This window comes from Pseudomassariella vexata (genome assembly GCF_002105095.1).
Source record: "Pseudomassariella vexata strain CBS 129021 chromosome Unknown BCR38scaffold_4, whole genome shotgun sequence".
Lineage (NCBI taxonomy): Eukaryota > Fungi > Ascomycota > Sordariomycetes > Amphisphaeriales > Pseudomassariaceae > Pseudomassariella > Pseudomassariella vexata.
Genome location: NW_024467959.1, coordinates 575,101 through 591,797, shown reverse-complemented (window position 1 = coordinate 591,797; position 16,697 = coordinate 575,101). Strand labels below are relative to the sequence as shown.

Genomic DNA, 16,697 nt, shown 5'->3' with positions numbered 1-16,697 from the left:
TACTGCGTCTTCGATTTTACGATATAGAACTGTTGTTCTGACGATTGCAAGGAAATTAGTGGTCTACTCGCGGGCTCTGTCCAAGATCACCCGGCGACCTTTCTGCCAAGTACAAGTCGACGGTGAAACTTTTGAACCTTGATTACACCAATCAGCAGGATGTCTCCTGCGTCGAGCTCATTGCCCCATATTCCGGAACCCTTCACAACCGGGTGTTGCGTAAACTCGGGCTTGGGCCGACTGTGTTGATCAAAGAGGGCAAACCCGTTGCGGACGTTCCGAAGTTGGTCTGTTAATCCTACGGTATAATTCTTCCATCATGCGGCCTCGTCGAACTATCATGCAATATAAGTACCCAGTTGAGGATAAAACCGTCCGTGGCTTTGAGCCACGTCAACGCTTGATATTTGTTCAAGTCTGGTCCTCTTCAAAATAATTCTCGCTGCTGAATGAAACCCAGCGCAAACTCTTTACACGAAAACCCGCCAGTGGAATATGCCCAGTGTCTTCAGGTTCTCGTAATGGTTTCCAAGATCCCGAGACTCGGAGCCTTTGGCAATATCGATAAAATCTACATGGGGATGATTCATGACGGCCTTGGGACTCTCACTATTGGCTACCATCACTGCCACCCACGTCATGGCTGCTTTGAGTCTCATCATTAATGATACCGTTATCTTCGTGCAGATATTTGAAGACATGGGTTCATGCAATCGCCGAATTTCCAATTAAGAGGCCAGTAGAACGCATGCTGCCGCTAGATTCGGGCTCACCAGGCTTGATCTTTGAGAATATTTGATCCCAAGATCCTGGTAGCTCGGGGCCATTCCTGCCGGCAATGGATTCCGAGTAAATCTTGACATGGAAGACTGCAGAGAAGGATCAGGAGGTAAAATTTGGAACAAGAGTTTCTTGCTGGCCGGTATTGACGGATTACGCAGCGGGCAGACAGTACTTACGTACCCTGCTCAAAGTTGCTCGTTAACAACAACTTTTGTGATTGAATGTCGGTGGTTGACTGCGTACCACTCGCAACTTCGTATTTCGCATCCAAGTTACATGGAGAGGCACAGCCTGGGGCAGCTATTGTCACGGTTAGCGCACGCCAATCGGTATACTAATGCAGCCACCGATCATGCTCCAATTTATAGATGTATAAGTAGAATTTGAAACCAGCATGGCCCAATCTTCAACTCAAATTTTGTACATGGATTACTATTTTAGAACTGGGCAGTCATCACTTCATAGGCTGTCTCTTAGATAGGACTCAGAGGCCGTGCATTTTGGTTCTTTATTGACCTACGTAAGCCCATAGCTACTGGAAGTGTTCATACGGATTTGGATTTACCGACTATATAAGCCCATTACCAATTTGCATTGAGCTTGTGCAATATACGAATGTGAACGCAACACTCATCGCGGCATAAGTGATTGATTGGTTCCCCTGAAGCAGTATAGAGCGCCCTCGTGGGAATATCGCTATGTCTGTTCAGACTACTCTCGTCTGGCGGATATTCTTTTATCCATCTTACATTCAAATTTGAGACTGTAGGGCATACCAGAACCACATATGGCCCAGCATAGATACCCACTGTTTTCGAGGAGAAACGCACTATTCGCCAAGGGCAAGTTCATGAGCTCATCGATCTACTGAAGTGCATCTGGAACCCTGCCATGGTTACACATTGTCTTTTTACAGGCGCCTCAGAAAATAATTTATCATAACTGTGGCCTGATGCATGCTGGAAGTCAAATGAGGGTCCATGGAACTTCGCCAGTCCTCGAACTGTCATTCCATCCCAGACGCAAACTAAACATTGAACCTCGCTATTATCGATTTCAACTGTGATCCATCACTCGTGACCGGCTTCAGTCCATCGTCGGAAAAATGGGTGTCTTCAACGGTTGCTTATTTAGTTGGTCTTTTCTGTTGGCCCAATTGGTGATAATAATCATCAGCATCTGCGTAGGGCGACGTTTCTTTTCGCCCATCAGCGACATTCCTGGCCCGTTCGTGGCCTCTTTCACTCGCTTGTGGCACATCCGCCGCATCTTGAAAATAGATCAAAACCTCAAACTCATTCGTCTTCACGATAAGCATGATGTCCTCACTCCTAGAATACTAATCCGAACACAATCAGAGGCCTAACTCATCCCAGGCCACTTCGTCCGCATAGCACACAACGAGGTCAGCGTCAGCCACCCAGACGCCGTTAAGAAATTACTGTTGGCGCCTCTACATAAGGGCAGCTGGTATAAAGTGGTGACGTTTCCAGATGGACGATTCCAAAACCCCATGTCGGCCACCGATCCAAAAGTCAAGAACAAGCTATCTAGGCATCTCGCACCGGGATTCGTGCTGTCAAACATGCTCCTGTCGGAACAAGCAATCAACCAAACTATACACTCACTTCTCGGCTGGCTAAGCGAATATGCCGAAAGCGGCAAGCCTATCAACTTGAACGAGTACTTCAGCTTTACAATATCTGACATAGTTGGAGAGGCCATCTTTTCGAAGCCTTTCGGATTTATTAAGGGAGGAAAAGATATAGGTAACTCAGTCGCCAATGCCGAAGCGCATAGCGCATATATCGCTGTTGCTGGCTACTTCCGCTGGCTACACGTGCTGCTCCTGGCTAATCCAGTTGTCACTTGGCTTGGTATCTTGCCTGCCGGTTATATAATCGACTTTGCTCTGCGTTCTACCAAGGAGCGTGAATCAAACCCTGATGCAAGATTTGATGCTTTGGCCCACTGGTTTCGTATGCTGGAGCAGAGCCCGGATCGCATACAGCGACATGAGATCGACTCCGGCGCGTTTAATTCTGTGGCTGCTGGTTTCGATACGGTATCCTCTGCTCTCCAAGCTTTCGTATACTATATGATACGGCACTCGAATGCGTGGCAGAGGGTGAGGGATGAGATAGACGCTGCGGGTCTCAAAGACGGTGTGGTTTCGTACGTCGACACTCAACGGCTGCCGTTTTTACAAGCTTGCATCAAAGAGACATTACGTATCTTCGGGCCAGTACCTATGGGACTTCCGCGTTTGGCACCTGAAGGTGGAATTATCTTTGGAAATCGGGAATTTCCCAAAGGTACGGTGCTATCCGTGAATGCATGGGTCATGCACCATTCCAAGGAGATTTGGGGCAGTGATGCTCGCCAGTTCAACCCAAATCGATGGCTAGGGAATGACAGTATCGTCTTGGAAAAGTTCCTGATGCCGGTATGATTCCACATAACTGTATACTAATAAGTTAAAACTCACTGGATTGCATAGTTCGGAGCTGGGTACGCAGCATGTCCCGGGCAGAACCTGGCCAAAATCGAGTTATCGAAAATCACCGCCATGCTTGTTCGTGACTACGATATCCGGCAGGTTGACCCAAGTCAGAAGTGGAAGTGGAATGCATTTTTCACCTTGGCGCCGCATTCATGGCCTTGCTATATTACTAAGCGGAAGAGACAGTAATTCCTAGATCGGAACAGGTACAGCGACAAAGACGGTGGTAATTAAGCAAGACTGTTAAATTACTGTCAAAGAACATGCCAGCGGCAATCATTTCCAGGTTTAGAGTCTCAACCCCGGCGGATATAACTCCACTACAGGAGCTGAAAAGAGCGGGCAATGATCCCTCCCAGGTCATTAGACTCATCGGCAAATCGAAGGTAGTTGGAGCTATCGACTTCAATATTTGCCGATCATCCTTAGTAAAATATGAACTTGAAGATGGCTGTATGAATGACTTCTCCTGTACATCAAGCACTATGATATGGGAATCTCTCCTGCCCTCAGATTCCGTCTCCGTATTTTCAGAGGGCACAGAAGGGGTACTAAGCCCCCACACACACAACCTTTCTTCCGTGAATTCGAAGGAGTCAATAACGAACTACTCGCCAAGTTGGCCGTACACGCAAGCTTCAACCGGATGAAGTCGGAACAGCGAAGCACGTGAGATAAGTGGTCCAGATGATGTCTGAGATGATCACCGAGCTGGGCACTTTGAGAAATGCCATCCACCTCATCCCTTACTCACGTTCATCAAAGCGCAAGCCATAAGAGCAACAGGGAAAACACCAATCACGACGGATACTGAAACGGGGTCAGGCGGTCGGTAGGATGTACCTATCACCTAACACACTGAACAGACGGCTCCAGTACCAACAGATCACATCTGTTGGTCTGATCAGACGGAGATCATGGTGCTGGCCGTAAGAGCGAAGCTCTTATAAGTCTTGTGCGCAAGTTGGTCGGATGTGCCTCTGAGACTCTCGTGTCGGGATAATTCTCAGAATAGGACGTCTGGCTCCTAGGAGTCGAATTGAAGCTGTCTCTAGTACTGGATTGCTCCGATCAGAGCAAGACACAATGTCTCATAGTTGTCAAGGCTAAAATGGAAAGGATAGATGGATTCTTAGAAGCTATCCCCTGAACGTGTAAGTGAATCATGAACTGAAGCTTCTGAATTGCATGCATTGAAAAGAGTGCGATGATGGCTAACTATTGCTTGTCGAATCGAAAAGATGAAGAAGTCATTAAAAAGGGTCCGTCCTCGAAAAGAAAGTTGCAGCCACAAGCCTCCTTCATCAAAGCAAAAGATCCTCCCCATTCCGTCACCTATTTTCCCTGGCGTCCGGCCTTACCCCGCTACAATACATACGAGAGCATGGCAAAGTCACGGTACTATAGCGCAGTGAGAATAGGTCTAGCCTTGGGCGAAATCCAGGAAAGTGAAGGCAAGTGAAGTGCACGAAGCACTAGAATCTGAAATGAAATGGAACCCGATAGCGAGTTGTAGCTCGGGCGTTGAGCTGGAAGACTGCCGACTACCACATTCTGCTTCTGTCATTGTTCCCAACTCCTGGCCCCTCGGAGACTGCCTCGCTAGTCATAGAGGATAATATTGACGTTAGGCCCCCTTGGACCTGCCACGCGAGAGCTGCGGTGGGAGAGCTGACGGCGGGTTGACGGGGTCCACGCGAGTAAATGTCAGTGGCGGGGCGGAGGGTCAAGGCCTTCTGGGGGATGGAGTTTGTGTTTTGTATATCCCCACCATTTACCCGTCATTAATGACGGCTGATTCCATGACCTTGGATTGGATCCAAGGTTGATACCTTCTTTTCACGGAAGACTATTTTTAACTGGTTCCGATTTTCACTAGTAATCCACCAACTTCAACTTGTAAATCGCTAAACATTGATTACAGTGTGCTCACAGTGGAGCTATAACAGGTGGCCACGCGACCTTTGACATATGCAGATGACGTAAATACTAGCAACAATCGGTGGTATAACTACCTGTAGAGTAATCGAAGAGTGTCATAATTCCCAGTCAACCCAAATTGTCTGAAACTATATGCACATTAACGCCATCGCCAACAGAACGTGAAACCTCATATCCTATCTATCAGCATTAAACAACGAAAACAAACTCCCCACTCTGCAAATCCAACAAGTTTTCAAACGCCCGCTCACCTATCTATCCAGCCACGGCAGTTCCAGTGTCAGCACCCTCAGGCAACCCATCCGCATCACTAGTAATGGTAAATAGTGTGGTCACAACGACTAATACGATTATGACGACATAGAGGGCGAGGTTCGACTTGAGACCCGGACTATACGATGGCGCTTCCTTCTGTCTATACAAGAGGGGACCAACCACATTGCCGGTGGAATGTCCGATGAAGAGCACCGCGTTGATGCATTTGGGCTTGGTGTCACCAGGGGTGTTTTGTGCAGACCGCGAGTAAATCAAAGGGGCTAATGTGCTATTCAGTCATGAAAAGTGTTGAGGTTCGTAAAAGACTCACGGGTGCCAGGTTAGATGGAGATAAGGTAGTACCCGAATAGAAGGGGACCCTGTGAGAAGCCTCGTGAGGCAACACCACGAGAACCGCGCAGCTGACTATCGAGGGTATGCACAATAATGCAATGAATGACCCTATTTTCTTGAGCTTCTGGGCCAGAAATACCTCTCCGACTGTGGTAACCAAATGTACGGCCCCGAACGGGATGTTGAACAAAATGGTTTGGAAGTTGTCAAAGCCGCAAGTCTTAACGACGAGAGGTTCAATGGTGGAGATCCCACCGAAGGGAATGCTAATAGAGAACAGTAGGCAGAACTAGAACCAAGCCTTGGATCCAAGTGAGATTGTTTCAAGTGGCCGTTTTTCCGCTCACACGAAACGACACCCATTTGGTTCATCCTCAGCCTCTCAACCGCAATGAGCTTGTCGTTGTCCTTGAGAGAATTGGCTTCAACTAGCGAGTCAGGCGTGAAGGTCAACATGACGAACGATAAGGTGACGGTGATGACACCGAAGAATATTAATATGATCTGCCGATGACTGTGAATGCTATCTTGTCATACACTTCGGTAGGCAGACATACCTGGTAGGAGTGCAAGTGGGACACTGTATGCCCCAAGCCATAGGTGATTAAACTTCTGGACTAAGCGCATCCACTCACCCGCAGATCCAATGAGAAGCTGCCATGATTTGGTGACTTGCCATATTCGTAATGCCATTCATCGCCTACCAATAACTAATCCTCACTGCCTGCTCCGGCCTTATCTACCACGTCTGCATAATAGCAATGAATCTAGGCGCGACACTGGCCTCAAATGCGCCGAAGAATAATCTCGTCGCCAGAAGACGCCCAAAGCTATGCGCAGCAGCCATGCATGTGAGCATCATGCCCCACAAGCAAACCATGATACTCGTTAAACTTGGCAATAGGCAGTCGCACCAGCAGCCATGCCATCGGAAGCTGCATAAGTAGCTGGGCGAGATACACAGTACTACCTAGTCAGCTGTAATGGTCGCCGACGAGACCGGTGTGGTCGATTAGGCAAAAGACCGATGCGTATGCCAGGGTGGCTTTGTCGAGGGCTTGGAGAAAATAGACGGTCAACATGATGGGTAAGATGACGAGATCAATACGTTGCAGCAGACGCTTGTCGTCTGCGGGATTGATTATGATACGACTCTGTGGATTCTTGTGCAGGAACTCGGCGGCGGCATCGCGGGCGTGTTGAGATGCGGAGGTATTCACAATGGTGTGAGAGTCCGTGGCCCGCTTATCACCATTGGCTTCATCGGCCATGGTATTGGATGAATTTGGGCTATCAATCTCGTCACCCTCATCATCCGCTGTGGGGAGAGGCTGATATCGACCTCGCGAAGTGGAGGATGTCAAGGGTTGGAATAGACTCCGGAAGGCCTCATGACGTATTTAGTCATGGCGACTGCTGCATGAGTTTGAAGCTATACCGCTCACGACAGCGTCGTACTTGGTAGTACCGTCTCGGAAGCTGCCCTTGGCCGATTGATGGTGGCCTTGTAAGAGAGATACTACGCACGTGGGCACGTTAACCACGAGCTGATTCGATACCGACAAAAGCTACATAGTGGAGTTGTGGATCCTTGGAACAAGTGGCACGCTAGAAGGAGGTCTGGAATCTGGGGTCAAGATGACTGACTTGAGGGTAGCACTGATGAGTCTGCAAAGCTTGGCGAGATAAGCTACCTTGTTGTCTCTACCTTCTGTAATGTGACCTTCCCTGAGTTTGCCGGTGAAGGGAATATAAGCAATTTTCTCATTCACAACTAATGAGCTTCCCAGAATGCAGGATATTGTCGTGAACGTCGAACTTTGAGGCGTGACTCAATCAGACGGTCGTTTCTGCGAAGATATATCTTATGGAGGATACAGAATTGGGGTATGAGACAAATATGGAATCTTCTATTTCTACAAGTTGAAGTCTGTTAGCCGCAAGGTCATGTGAGGGTTAGACTCAGGGTAATAATCCTGGTTGGGCATACGTCGGAAGCAACAGTATCACTCCTTTGACCATGTATAAGCTGACAGTTTTGTAGGGGTCTTTTGAACTACGCGCCCATATTATCACCACGGTTAGAGGAGCAATGTGGAAATTCACATAGGGATGAAGGCAAAAGGCAACGGGGTGTATTGAATACCGAACATAGCCTATTCTCTCATTCGGGTTCCTATTAAAAACCGAACCGAACTCGGGCAAATTAGGGATATGTGAGAAATGCCCGGCGTCCGGACTTCCGTGGAGATATTTCTTCCGTGAACTTACCTGGGTCGCGTTAACATATTTTCCGTCTGCAAACTAATATTTTCTAGTGAGAACAATATTTGCACACATATCAGCATACTTTCCCCTTGCATTTCGCTTAGGAGGTGCTAACTTCTTTGAGATGTGTGACTGTTATGCGATTGGGGCTCTGCTGTAGTTCGTCTGGTGATCTGTTTAAGCTTTGCTTAGAAATTCGGATTTCCGCGGCGACCCGGCCCGAAACCACAAATCTAGAATAAAGGCACATTCTGACAAGGATTCTCGAGTTTCATATTCACTTCCAAGCCCTTGCGGGGAGTTTACAGCATCACGTCGGCGTAGAAAATTGACGAACAACGGTGTCCGGGTACGGTGATCGGACGATCGGTGACCATGTGAGTGTTTAGAACATAGATCCGGATCTGGGTGTGATACTAGAAGAATGGGCAGCCAAGATTTAATCAAAGCCTGCGAATATGCTGAACCTGGAATTGGTTCAGAATCAGGGACTCTGTTGCCTAGCGATATCATCAGACATTTCTATTAGGCCGGTGAGAAATTTCATATTCGGATATACCGGCGACAGCTTCGTCTCATAGATCGGACAGTGCCAATCGAAAGCTTGACTTTCAGACGAAGGCGTAGCCCGGCCAAGGGTTGGTCGAGACATACGGCACATCGTAGCGAGCCAACGTCATGTTCGTCTGATATACTCGGCACTTTAACACTCTTCCTTATATCGTCGGCGAACTGTCAATCTACTTAATCTTTCTGCAAGTAATACGTTCCTTCTCTTCTTACAGACAGTCGCTAACCTCCTAATCATGAAGACCCCATACCGTGGTGCGCTTCTGTGCTTGCCATTGACGAATGCGTTGTTCTTAGACTCGTATCTAAGTGGTGTGCGGAGGCTGTATTCTCGACAGATTTCATTCCCTACAGCTCCAAACTTTACGTTTCCTATTCCGACTGGGACACCCGCAAGCGACCCCAACCCGCAGCCATCACCACCGCCTCAAGGACCTCCAACACCTCAAGCCACTTTGGATCCTGAGGTTCCACCAGGAGGCAGCGGTGGTGTCTGTGGAGGGTCACCCAATGGCTGCTGGGGCCGATTTGACATTACTACGGACGCGGAGACGGCATTTCCAAACACGGGTAAAATCGTAGATGTTGGTCACATCCTGTCGATATTTTCAAGATTTCTCTGATTGAAGACTAAAATTTTTGCAGTATACATTTGAGGTTAAGAACACTACATGCGCCCCCGATGGGGTTCCAAAACCTTGCCTTCTAATAAACAACCAATTGCCTGGACCAACAGTCTTTATAAGTGAGTACCAGTATACGTCCACAATCATCGAAGCTAATAGTTCCAGACTGGGGAGACACGGCAAGAATAACCGTAATCAACAGCTTGCAAGATAATGGGTGAGTTTGATCTTGGTTTTCAGAATCAACATGACTAAGGGTTGGGCAGAACAAGTTTCCACTGGCATGGAATACCTCAGCGGGGATCAAATACCCAGGCAAGCTACTTATTGCCATCCAAAATCACGTTCGAAGGTGCTGATATGTCAGCAGGACGGGGTCAACGGTGTCACCGAGTGCCCTCTCGCCCCCGGAAAGACGAGGGTATACACCTGGCAAGCAACTCAACACGGAACCTACTGGTACCACAGCCACCATTCATCCCAATACGGTGACGGCGTTTGGGGTGCAATTATTGTGAATGGGCCACATGCTGCTGGCTACGACGTGGATTTGGGTCCTATCACCATTTCGGAAGTGTAAGCGGCTTGTAACGGTTTCAAAGTCTCCATACTAAAGTGGATTTTCAGATACCACAACGTTGGCAGCCAGGGACAGGACACCATCACGATGACACAGGGCGCCAATGTCAGCATACCAGACAATATTCTCTTCAATGGGACCAACCTAAACTTTGCTGGCGGCGGACGGCATTTTCAGGTTAATGTGCAGAGGAATCAGCGATACTTGATGCGTTTCATCAACACAGGTGTGGACAACTTTTATCAAGTTGGTATCGGTATGTTATCTCATTGGAACGATTCGGGTATAACTCGGTCTAATCAGAAGCAGACAACCATCAGCTACAAGTTGTTTCCATTGACGGGCAAGCAATCGTCCCATACACGACAACCTGGGTGAAACTTGGCGTTGGTATGCACCAAGACTAAGTGAGTGAGTTATAAGGACGGGAAATGCTAATTTTCTTCCTGAATCAGGTCAACGAGTAAATGTAGTAGTGACGGCCAATGCAGGCGGGCAACGAGGACGAGATGGGTCATACTGGATACGCGCAGTTCCTCAACCCTGCGTGTTTAACAGAAATGACGGCAAAGGCAATCTCGCCAATGGAATCTTCTCGTACACGGGAGCCGAGGCAGATATTCCAGATGGTTTGCCCCGGAGTCAAATGTCCCCTATTGTTGAGGGATGCTACGATGAGGCACTCGACCAGGTGCAGCCCATCCCTCCTAAGTCGGTCGACACGACTGCCTTTAAACTAACACAGGTTCCCGTGTCGAGTCCATTCCAAGTCACGAGCGTCACCGGAGGCCGGGTATTCCGCTGGGTAATTGGCAGCTCGACCATGGTAGCCAATTGGGAGCAACCGATCATCAGTCGGCTTTCTCAGAAGAACCCAAATTTTCAAGCATCAGATAATTTGATCGAGGTCGATGGAAGCTCCAAGTTTGCATTCTGGTACGTTCAGAATCAGTTCTCGGAGCCACATCCGTAAGTCAACTAAGCCCCTGTTCGACCCAGGTCTCCAAGCAACTCACCCTGTGATTCCAGACTTCATATGCACGGCAACACTCTCCGCATTCTGGCATCTGGTAACGGAACATGGAACCAGGATATCCGTTCGCTGAACTTCGCCAACCCCATGCGGCGGGATACATTCATGCTCCCGGCTGGAGGGTACGCCGTCATGGCGTTTGAAACCTCTTCGCCCGGCGCTTGGATCTTGCATTGCCACATATCTTGGCACGCAAGCGAAGGACTTGTGACCAATGCACTAGTGCGGCGGAAGGACATTGTGGTATCACCTGAACAGCTGCAGACGATTCAAAGCCAGTGTAAAGATTGGACGCAGTATTTTGAGACTGAGCGGAAGTACAATGTGATTGGAAGCGGGCTCTAACTGTAAAATACACGAAGAGTACCTAGAGTCGGCATGGCTTGGGTGTTGGGTGTTAGCACAAGATCAAGAATGTGGGAGATGTGTCTGAGATTAACATTGTTATTGAGAGCATTATTATAAGCTCATCGAATTATTTAGTTGGGACGTATACACGTAGTCTGGCTTTCACCCCTGTCAAAGAAATACCTCCGCTCGGGCGTCGAGACTGACACCATGCTGCTGGAGGTGCCAAAACCAAGAGATATTTACTATTGTAGCGAATACATGGACAAAAGAAGAGACGCATACCAGTTCTTGTATGACTTGAATGGTGTGTTCCCAGCAAATCTGCTTCTACAAACGCGCACATGCACACACACATTTGCAGGTTTTCTCGCATTTTGATACGTAACCAACGCTGGGCGAATCAACTAAAGACTTTTCGGTTCGAAGTATCGACACCAGTCAACAACTTGACAAATTTTTCCAGGTCGATGGTTTGATCTTCGAGAAACCCCACCATTTCCACCAAAGGTTGATATTTCCTGCCTTTACTTTGTAACCTCTTGCAGCATATAACAGGCTACACGCAGGCCTGCAGTATTTTGGCGCGTCTCGGCGAAACCGAAACAGATCCTGGGACAGTTCGTTGCAAATGCACGGCAAAAATAGAGTCTTGGGAGATGTTGAAGGCCTAATCTTCTCCGATGCAGTATTAAAGACAACTCGATATAGGCCAGAAAAGGCTTGGTAACACGCAACGGGGTCTTGAAAACAAGGCTTATAGAGGGATTTGAATAGCTTGTATGACGTAGATAATCGACTAAGTGGTGCAAATATGGTGGAATTGCTCCATTCTACAAGTAATTCGGGCATGCCATGCGCTCCCGCAGAGCACAAGTCCCTTGCGTCGACTGCAGTTCTTGGCCCATTATCGTCATTATTTTCCTCCTGCGCAATTCACGTACCCAGAACTGTGGCGTCGTTTTGATTTTTACTTCTCAGTTACCAAACCGAGCCCTCCAAATTTGCTGCAAACATGCTCCCGTCATCGAAGGTTATGATTCGATCCATATGCATAAAGTGCTGATCCAGCATCATCTGTGGTATTGTGTTGAACTCGCCCGTATCAACACCAGCGCTTGACGGGTTTGACATATCCATTCGATTGGTCACCGCTGTTGTCGAGCTGTCAGGAGCCATCTCTAAAGAGTGGCCACCGCTAGGTGCAGGTGTATTCATATCGAGACACGAGAGCCTGCCGGACATGGCTGCTGACCCATACGCCCATTGACTAACCTCGCTATGGGTCTGCTCTTTTGGTAGGTACGATGGCTCCTGCGCTTTGTGTCGAATGTTCTGTCGAGTTGTTTCGGTTCGCTGCTCAAACTTGCTTTGATGGTCGATCTCGTTCGTATACCCCGTGACGTCAATCCGATAGCTCTCGTCTTTTTCGCACATATCATAGAGATCTTTCAGCTTCAGCGCGTACTTAGCAGCCAAGTCCAGGATGGGCTCTTCCGAGAAGGCCACCCATCGTCGCGACATTTCCTGAAGGCTTCTAATCAGAGACCAGAATTCATCGGCGAGTCGGTTCTCGACGTAGAACCGCCAGTGCATGAGCATCATCCTGCCTGCCACAAAGACGCAAAAACAGAATTGGCTCGTGACTGGCGATGCATCGGGTGTATACTTTAGGTAGTTCTCCGTAATCGTTGCAATTTCGACACCTGCGGAATAACACGTATCTGCACTGCAGCTGCTAGGTAGGCGGTTGCGAAAGGCCCAACTGGCAGGCGGGTACGCAATAAGCTGGTGTAGGAGGATCATTGAAGCATTGTGGGTGCAATGGGCGAGAGTTAGATTGGGGTCCATCATGGTTGTCTGCCGCGCAATCTCCGACTTCCATTTTTGTGGCAGTAGCATCTTCGGGCTGTTAGTTCGAGTCGTCCAAAGAAGTGATAGTTTTACATGCCTTCCAGTGCACAAGGCGGAGGTCTAACTCTTTGAACCGCGTGAGCCAACATCCAATCTCTTTCTGGTCCCGCATATTGATCTTCTGCTGTAAAAAGTAGCTCGTAACACGGCTCATGGATTCGGTCGCCTCGATGCAATACGCGAATGCACCGACCGTTGACATGTCGGTTGTTGGCGGTCCCCCGGCAGAAGACACTGACTCAGGGAGGCTTTGCATCTCTGCCTCAGCACCAGCCTGGCCTGGAGACGATTGATAGTGCGATGGTATAAATGCGATGGGATTTCCGATCCTACCTGCTGATTTGTCCCAAATCCCAAAGTAGGGGGTTACTACTGGATTCTCCTTGTGCCAGAGGCCGCCGTCACAAGGAAGTCGGCGATGCACGTCATCCGAGGTCAGGCTCGTATTCCAACCCAGACTGGTGTTGCAAAACCGGTCCAGATTGAATATGTTCCAGAAGACATGCCTTCTTTCTTCCAGTATTGTCCAGTTTTGTGTCGTGTTCAAGGAGGTGAAAGGTTGGCAACATGGCTGGCGATCACTATCCTCATGTTCGACAGTCAGTTGAAGGTACTCGACAGTCCGAGTGAGTGATCCGACGATGGACCACGCTCTCGCAGCATTGCCGTCCCCGATCTGTCCATGTTAGACCGCACTCCATCTCCAAGGGAAGTAACAGGAGCTCACATCAGTGAAGGCAATAATTGTCAAGGCCTGAAGACTCTCAACGGTCAGAGAGTCCATGGCGGAGGATATTATCCAGTTGCGAACCCGGTTAGAGGGCCAAGCCGGTGCACTAGAGTTGAAAGCGATATTCTCGGCCGTCACGAACTTGGTTGCAGAAAGCGTCATAGCTTGAAGTATGATGGCAAGTCTAGGCCGCTCGGCCGGGTCTCGATATTGTCTCTGGAACCGCGATGGGTGAACCATGGGTATCCACTGTTGAACGTTGGCGAAGTATGCCGTAATGATTGCCTCAAGAGAAGAATTTTCAGGCAGTGGTGGACAGTCACTAGTGTCAGATGGCTTCTTTACTACGGCGTCGTCCTCAACCACCCGCCGTCTCTTTCGAGGATCCGCATGTGGTTCCTCTCTTGGTGGAGATGCTCTGGGTGCATTGACCAGCTTTGGAAGCTCTTTTGCGAGCAATGAGAGTATCTTGTATGCAGCGGACTCGTGGCTACTGCCAGTGCAGTTGCCGTTGTGGTCACTGCAAGTTGGGGTTGTCCTCTGATCCAGGCCACCTTCCAGGACCAGTTGTTCCAGTGTGTCTGCAAAACCGTGAGCACGTCAGTCAATAAGGTCAGGCGATCATTTTATGTTTCACCCATTCTCCTATGCAGATTCTCTACCGCGCCTGTCTTCAGACCCGGCTTGACACGCTTTAACTCGTAGATACAGTCGAGGCCTGCCAAGACCTTTTAGTATCAGGCATAAGCATGACAAGTGATAAGGTGCATACTGGTCTTTCGGCAGTGCTCGCAAGTAGGCCGGTCCCTCGAGCACCGCAGCTTGGCTCGCCGGCAGCCGTTGCAAGCGAGACCGGTAGCGGAGGGCGCCCCTCCCGAATCGTCGTTGCCGGCATCGTCGACGGACTGATTCGACATCCCGAGGCAAGTCTGTTTCACATGTCACGATATGTCGCCATTACCCAACATTGGGCTACGCACAAAGTGCACCGTACGAAATGTGCACTTCCCAGCATCGAATGGGGAAACTGGCTCGCTTAAATCTATTTTCTTCGACCTTTACTCCGCATCCCGCTGTCAATCGCCCAAGATGCCGACTCATTCCCTCGCCCCGGCGAAGCCACTGCATGGTTCCCCGCTTAAGTTAGCCCCTTTCTAACCCAGGAACGCATCAACCACCCCAGGATTATCCGTGCTTGATGGACAAGTTCATGTCGTTAGGCTAGTAAGGCCAAAGCAGGAATAATGAAAAGATAGGCGGGCACTGCACCCGGTCGAGAAGCATGCTGCCATCATGCTATGCTTGAGCCTCGCAGCATACAGCAGGCAGGCTTGTAATAAATTTGCAGATACCATATTAACGTGCATCGAATAGCGGGAGTGCCTAGAGTGTTGCCACGTGGTTGCTTTGGGAGATGACCTCGTTCTCATATTGCTCGCTGAAGATTCCAACAAGCAATGCGCACTACCATGTGTGCATTTACATGGATTCACTTCAAATGACTGATTGTCGAAGGTAGCACAGTACAATAGTCCCACAGGATAACCAACATTATATGTGAAAGTTCTAGTCATTTCGATATGTTTTGCTGGATGTGGTATTTGATAGTGCTCTAAGGCCACCAATGTTGGGTTCTGTGTTAGCAAGTGTAAAGCAGTGGTTTGGTGCTAAGACACAGCTAGTGCTAATCGAACGAGAATAATGCATAGACCAAAATAGATTGAAGAAGTATAAGTACAGACAGACCGCAACCAAGACTATAGAACCTGCAGAATATAATGGCCAAAACACCAAATCGACAACACTTTACCCGCTACTATATGAGGTCATAGCGAGGGGCATGTCAAATAACAGACCATTGTCGAAGCATTCTTACGAGCAACTTGCCTGGCAGGCATCATTTCAACTCCCGAGATCTTAAAGCCTGACTATGAAGCAAATCTAGCCTGAGACAAAACATTAAATTGTTCCTGACCTTAGGGCGTTGAGTGACAAGGTTAGTCTGTTTTGTTACGGCATTTCCCGGCATTTCCCGACAGGCCCCGATTAATTCTGGACATCCCAGCGCTCAAATTATCTCCCCCGCGTAGAGTCGAAGTTAGCTCTACCCCGGATTTTATGTCAAAATCCATAAAATCTTCCCTATTCCTCTTCTTTTTTTCAAAGATGGGGATGGGGGAAGGTGGGGCGGTAGGAGGGTTAACTTGTGCCCCCAACACGAAATGACAATTGTACGCTCATGCTGACTTTCCATCTCCATGTTGAGATCTCATGCGTCCGGTGTCGTCCCGATGCCGCATCCATGTTGGTCATCGGTAGTCTGGAGCTTCCAACTTTACTTGAGGTCCTTGGCCAAGGCGAACTAAGCTGTGATGCAGCGCAACGCACTGTTTCGGTGTCATATCTCGATATCGCCAATGCTCTTCAGACGAGCTTCATCCGACGTCGGCTTCGATACAGCATTGTCTGCCCATTGGGACCCAATTCGTCAAGTCAGCTGCCAATTTCAAGGGCACAAGATGACTGGATCATTGACAGAGCATGCAAGGATGTCGGTCAATCAGACAACCTGCCGACCGAACCGCGCCTCTGCAATCGTTCCAATCGGCGAATGTTGGTACTGAACGGCCGGCTTTCTTGACGCTCCAGCCCACTTCTGCACCGGTGCACAGCGGCTCCCGGACTGCCGACTTACTGTCAACCTTCAAGTATGGGTGCTGTCGTTACAGCAGTATTTGGGACGCTCTATACGCATGGGCGTCGACTTCACCATGAAGCCTTGTAGATTTGCC

The 16,697-nt window shown here is 48.9% G+C and overlaps 4 protein-coding genes across 4 annotated transcripts; 2 read left to right on the top strand and 2 right to left on the bottom strand.

The window, feature by feature from the left end:
* Nucleotides 1-1,888: 1,888 nt before the first annotated feature.
* BCR38DRAFT_455972 (benzoate 4-monooxygenase cytochrome P450) lies at nucleotides 1,889-3,475 on the top strand (the record flags this gene model as incomplete). The annotated part of the gene is made up of 3 exons (XM_040861857.1): nucleotides 1,889-2,084; nucleotides 2,160-3,229; nucleotides 3,284-3,475. 3 exons carry the CDS (start codon nucleotides 1,889-1,891, stop codon nucleotides 3,473-3,475), a joined length of 1,458 nt encoding a protein of 485 aa, XP_040717737.1.
* Nucleotides 3,476-5,416: 1,941 nt separating this feature from the next.
* BCR38DRAFT_464402 (major facilitator superfamily domain-containing protein) lies at nucleotides 5,417-7,107 on the bottom strand (the record flags this gene model as incomplete). Its single annotated transcript, XM_040862671.1, has 8 exons — nucleotides 5,417-5,478; nucleotides 5,515-5,763; nucleotides 5,846-6,102; nucleotides 6,186-6,340; nucleotides 6,394-6,445; nucleotides 6,580-6,666; nucleotides 6,722-6,806; nucleotides 6,837-7,107. 8 exons carry the CDS (start codon nucleotides 7,105-7,107, stop codon nucleotides 5,417-5,419), a joined length of 1,218 nt encoding a protein of 405 aa, XP_040717736.1.
* A 1,803-nt stretch (nucleotides 7,108-8,910) lies between these two features.
* BCR38DRAFT_337818 (multicopper oxidase-domain-containing protein) lies at nucleotides 8,911-11,258 on the top strand (the record flags this gene model as incomplete). Its single annotated transcript, XM_040855562.1, has 8 exons — nucleotides 8,911-9,258; nucleotides 9,320-9,419; nucleotides 9,466-9,517; nucleotides 9,616-9,876; nucleotides 9,928-10,136; nucleotides 10,187-10,270; nucleotides 10,336-10,831; nucleotides 10,880-11,258. The coding sequence occupies 8 exons, from the start codon at nucleotides 8,911-8,913 to the stop codon at nucleotides 11,256-11,258; spliced, it is 1,929 nt and encodes a 642-aa protein (XP_040717735.1).
* A 765-nt stretch (nucleotides 11,259-12,023) lies between these two features.
* BCR38DRAFT_426110 (uncharacterized protein) lies at nucleotides 12,024-14,934 on the bottom strand. Its single transcript, XM_040859743.1, has 5 exons — nucleotides 14,678-14,934; nucleotides 14,543-14,623; nucleotides 13,903-14,486; nucleotides 13,213-13,851; nucleotides 12,024-13,163 (listed from the first exon to the last, which is right to left on the bottom strand). Exons 1-5 carry the CDS (start codon nucleotides 14,820-14,822, stop codon nucleotides 12,243-12,245), a joined length of 2,370 nt encoding a protein of 789 aa, XP_040717734.1. The 5' UTR covers nucleotides 14,823-14,934; the 3' UTR covers nucleotides 12,024-12,242.
* Between the last annotated feature and the right edge of the window lie 1,763 nt (nucleotides 14,935-16,697).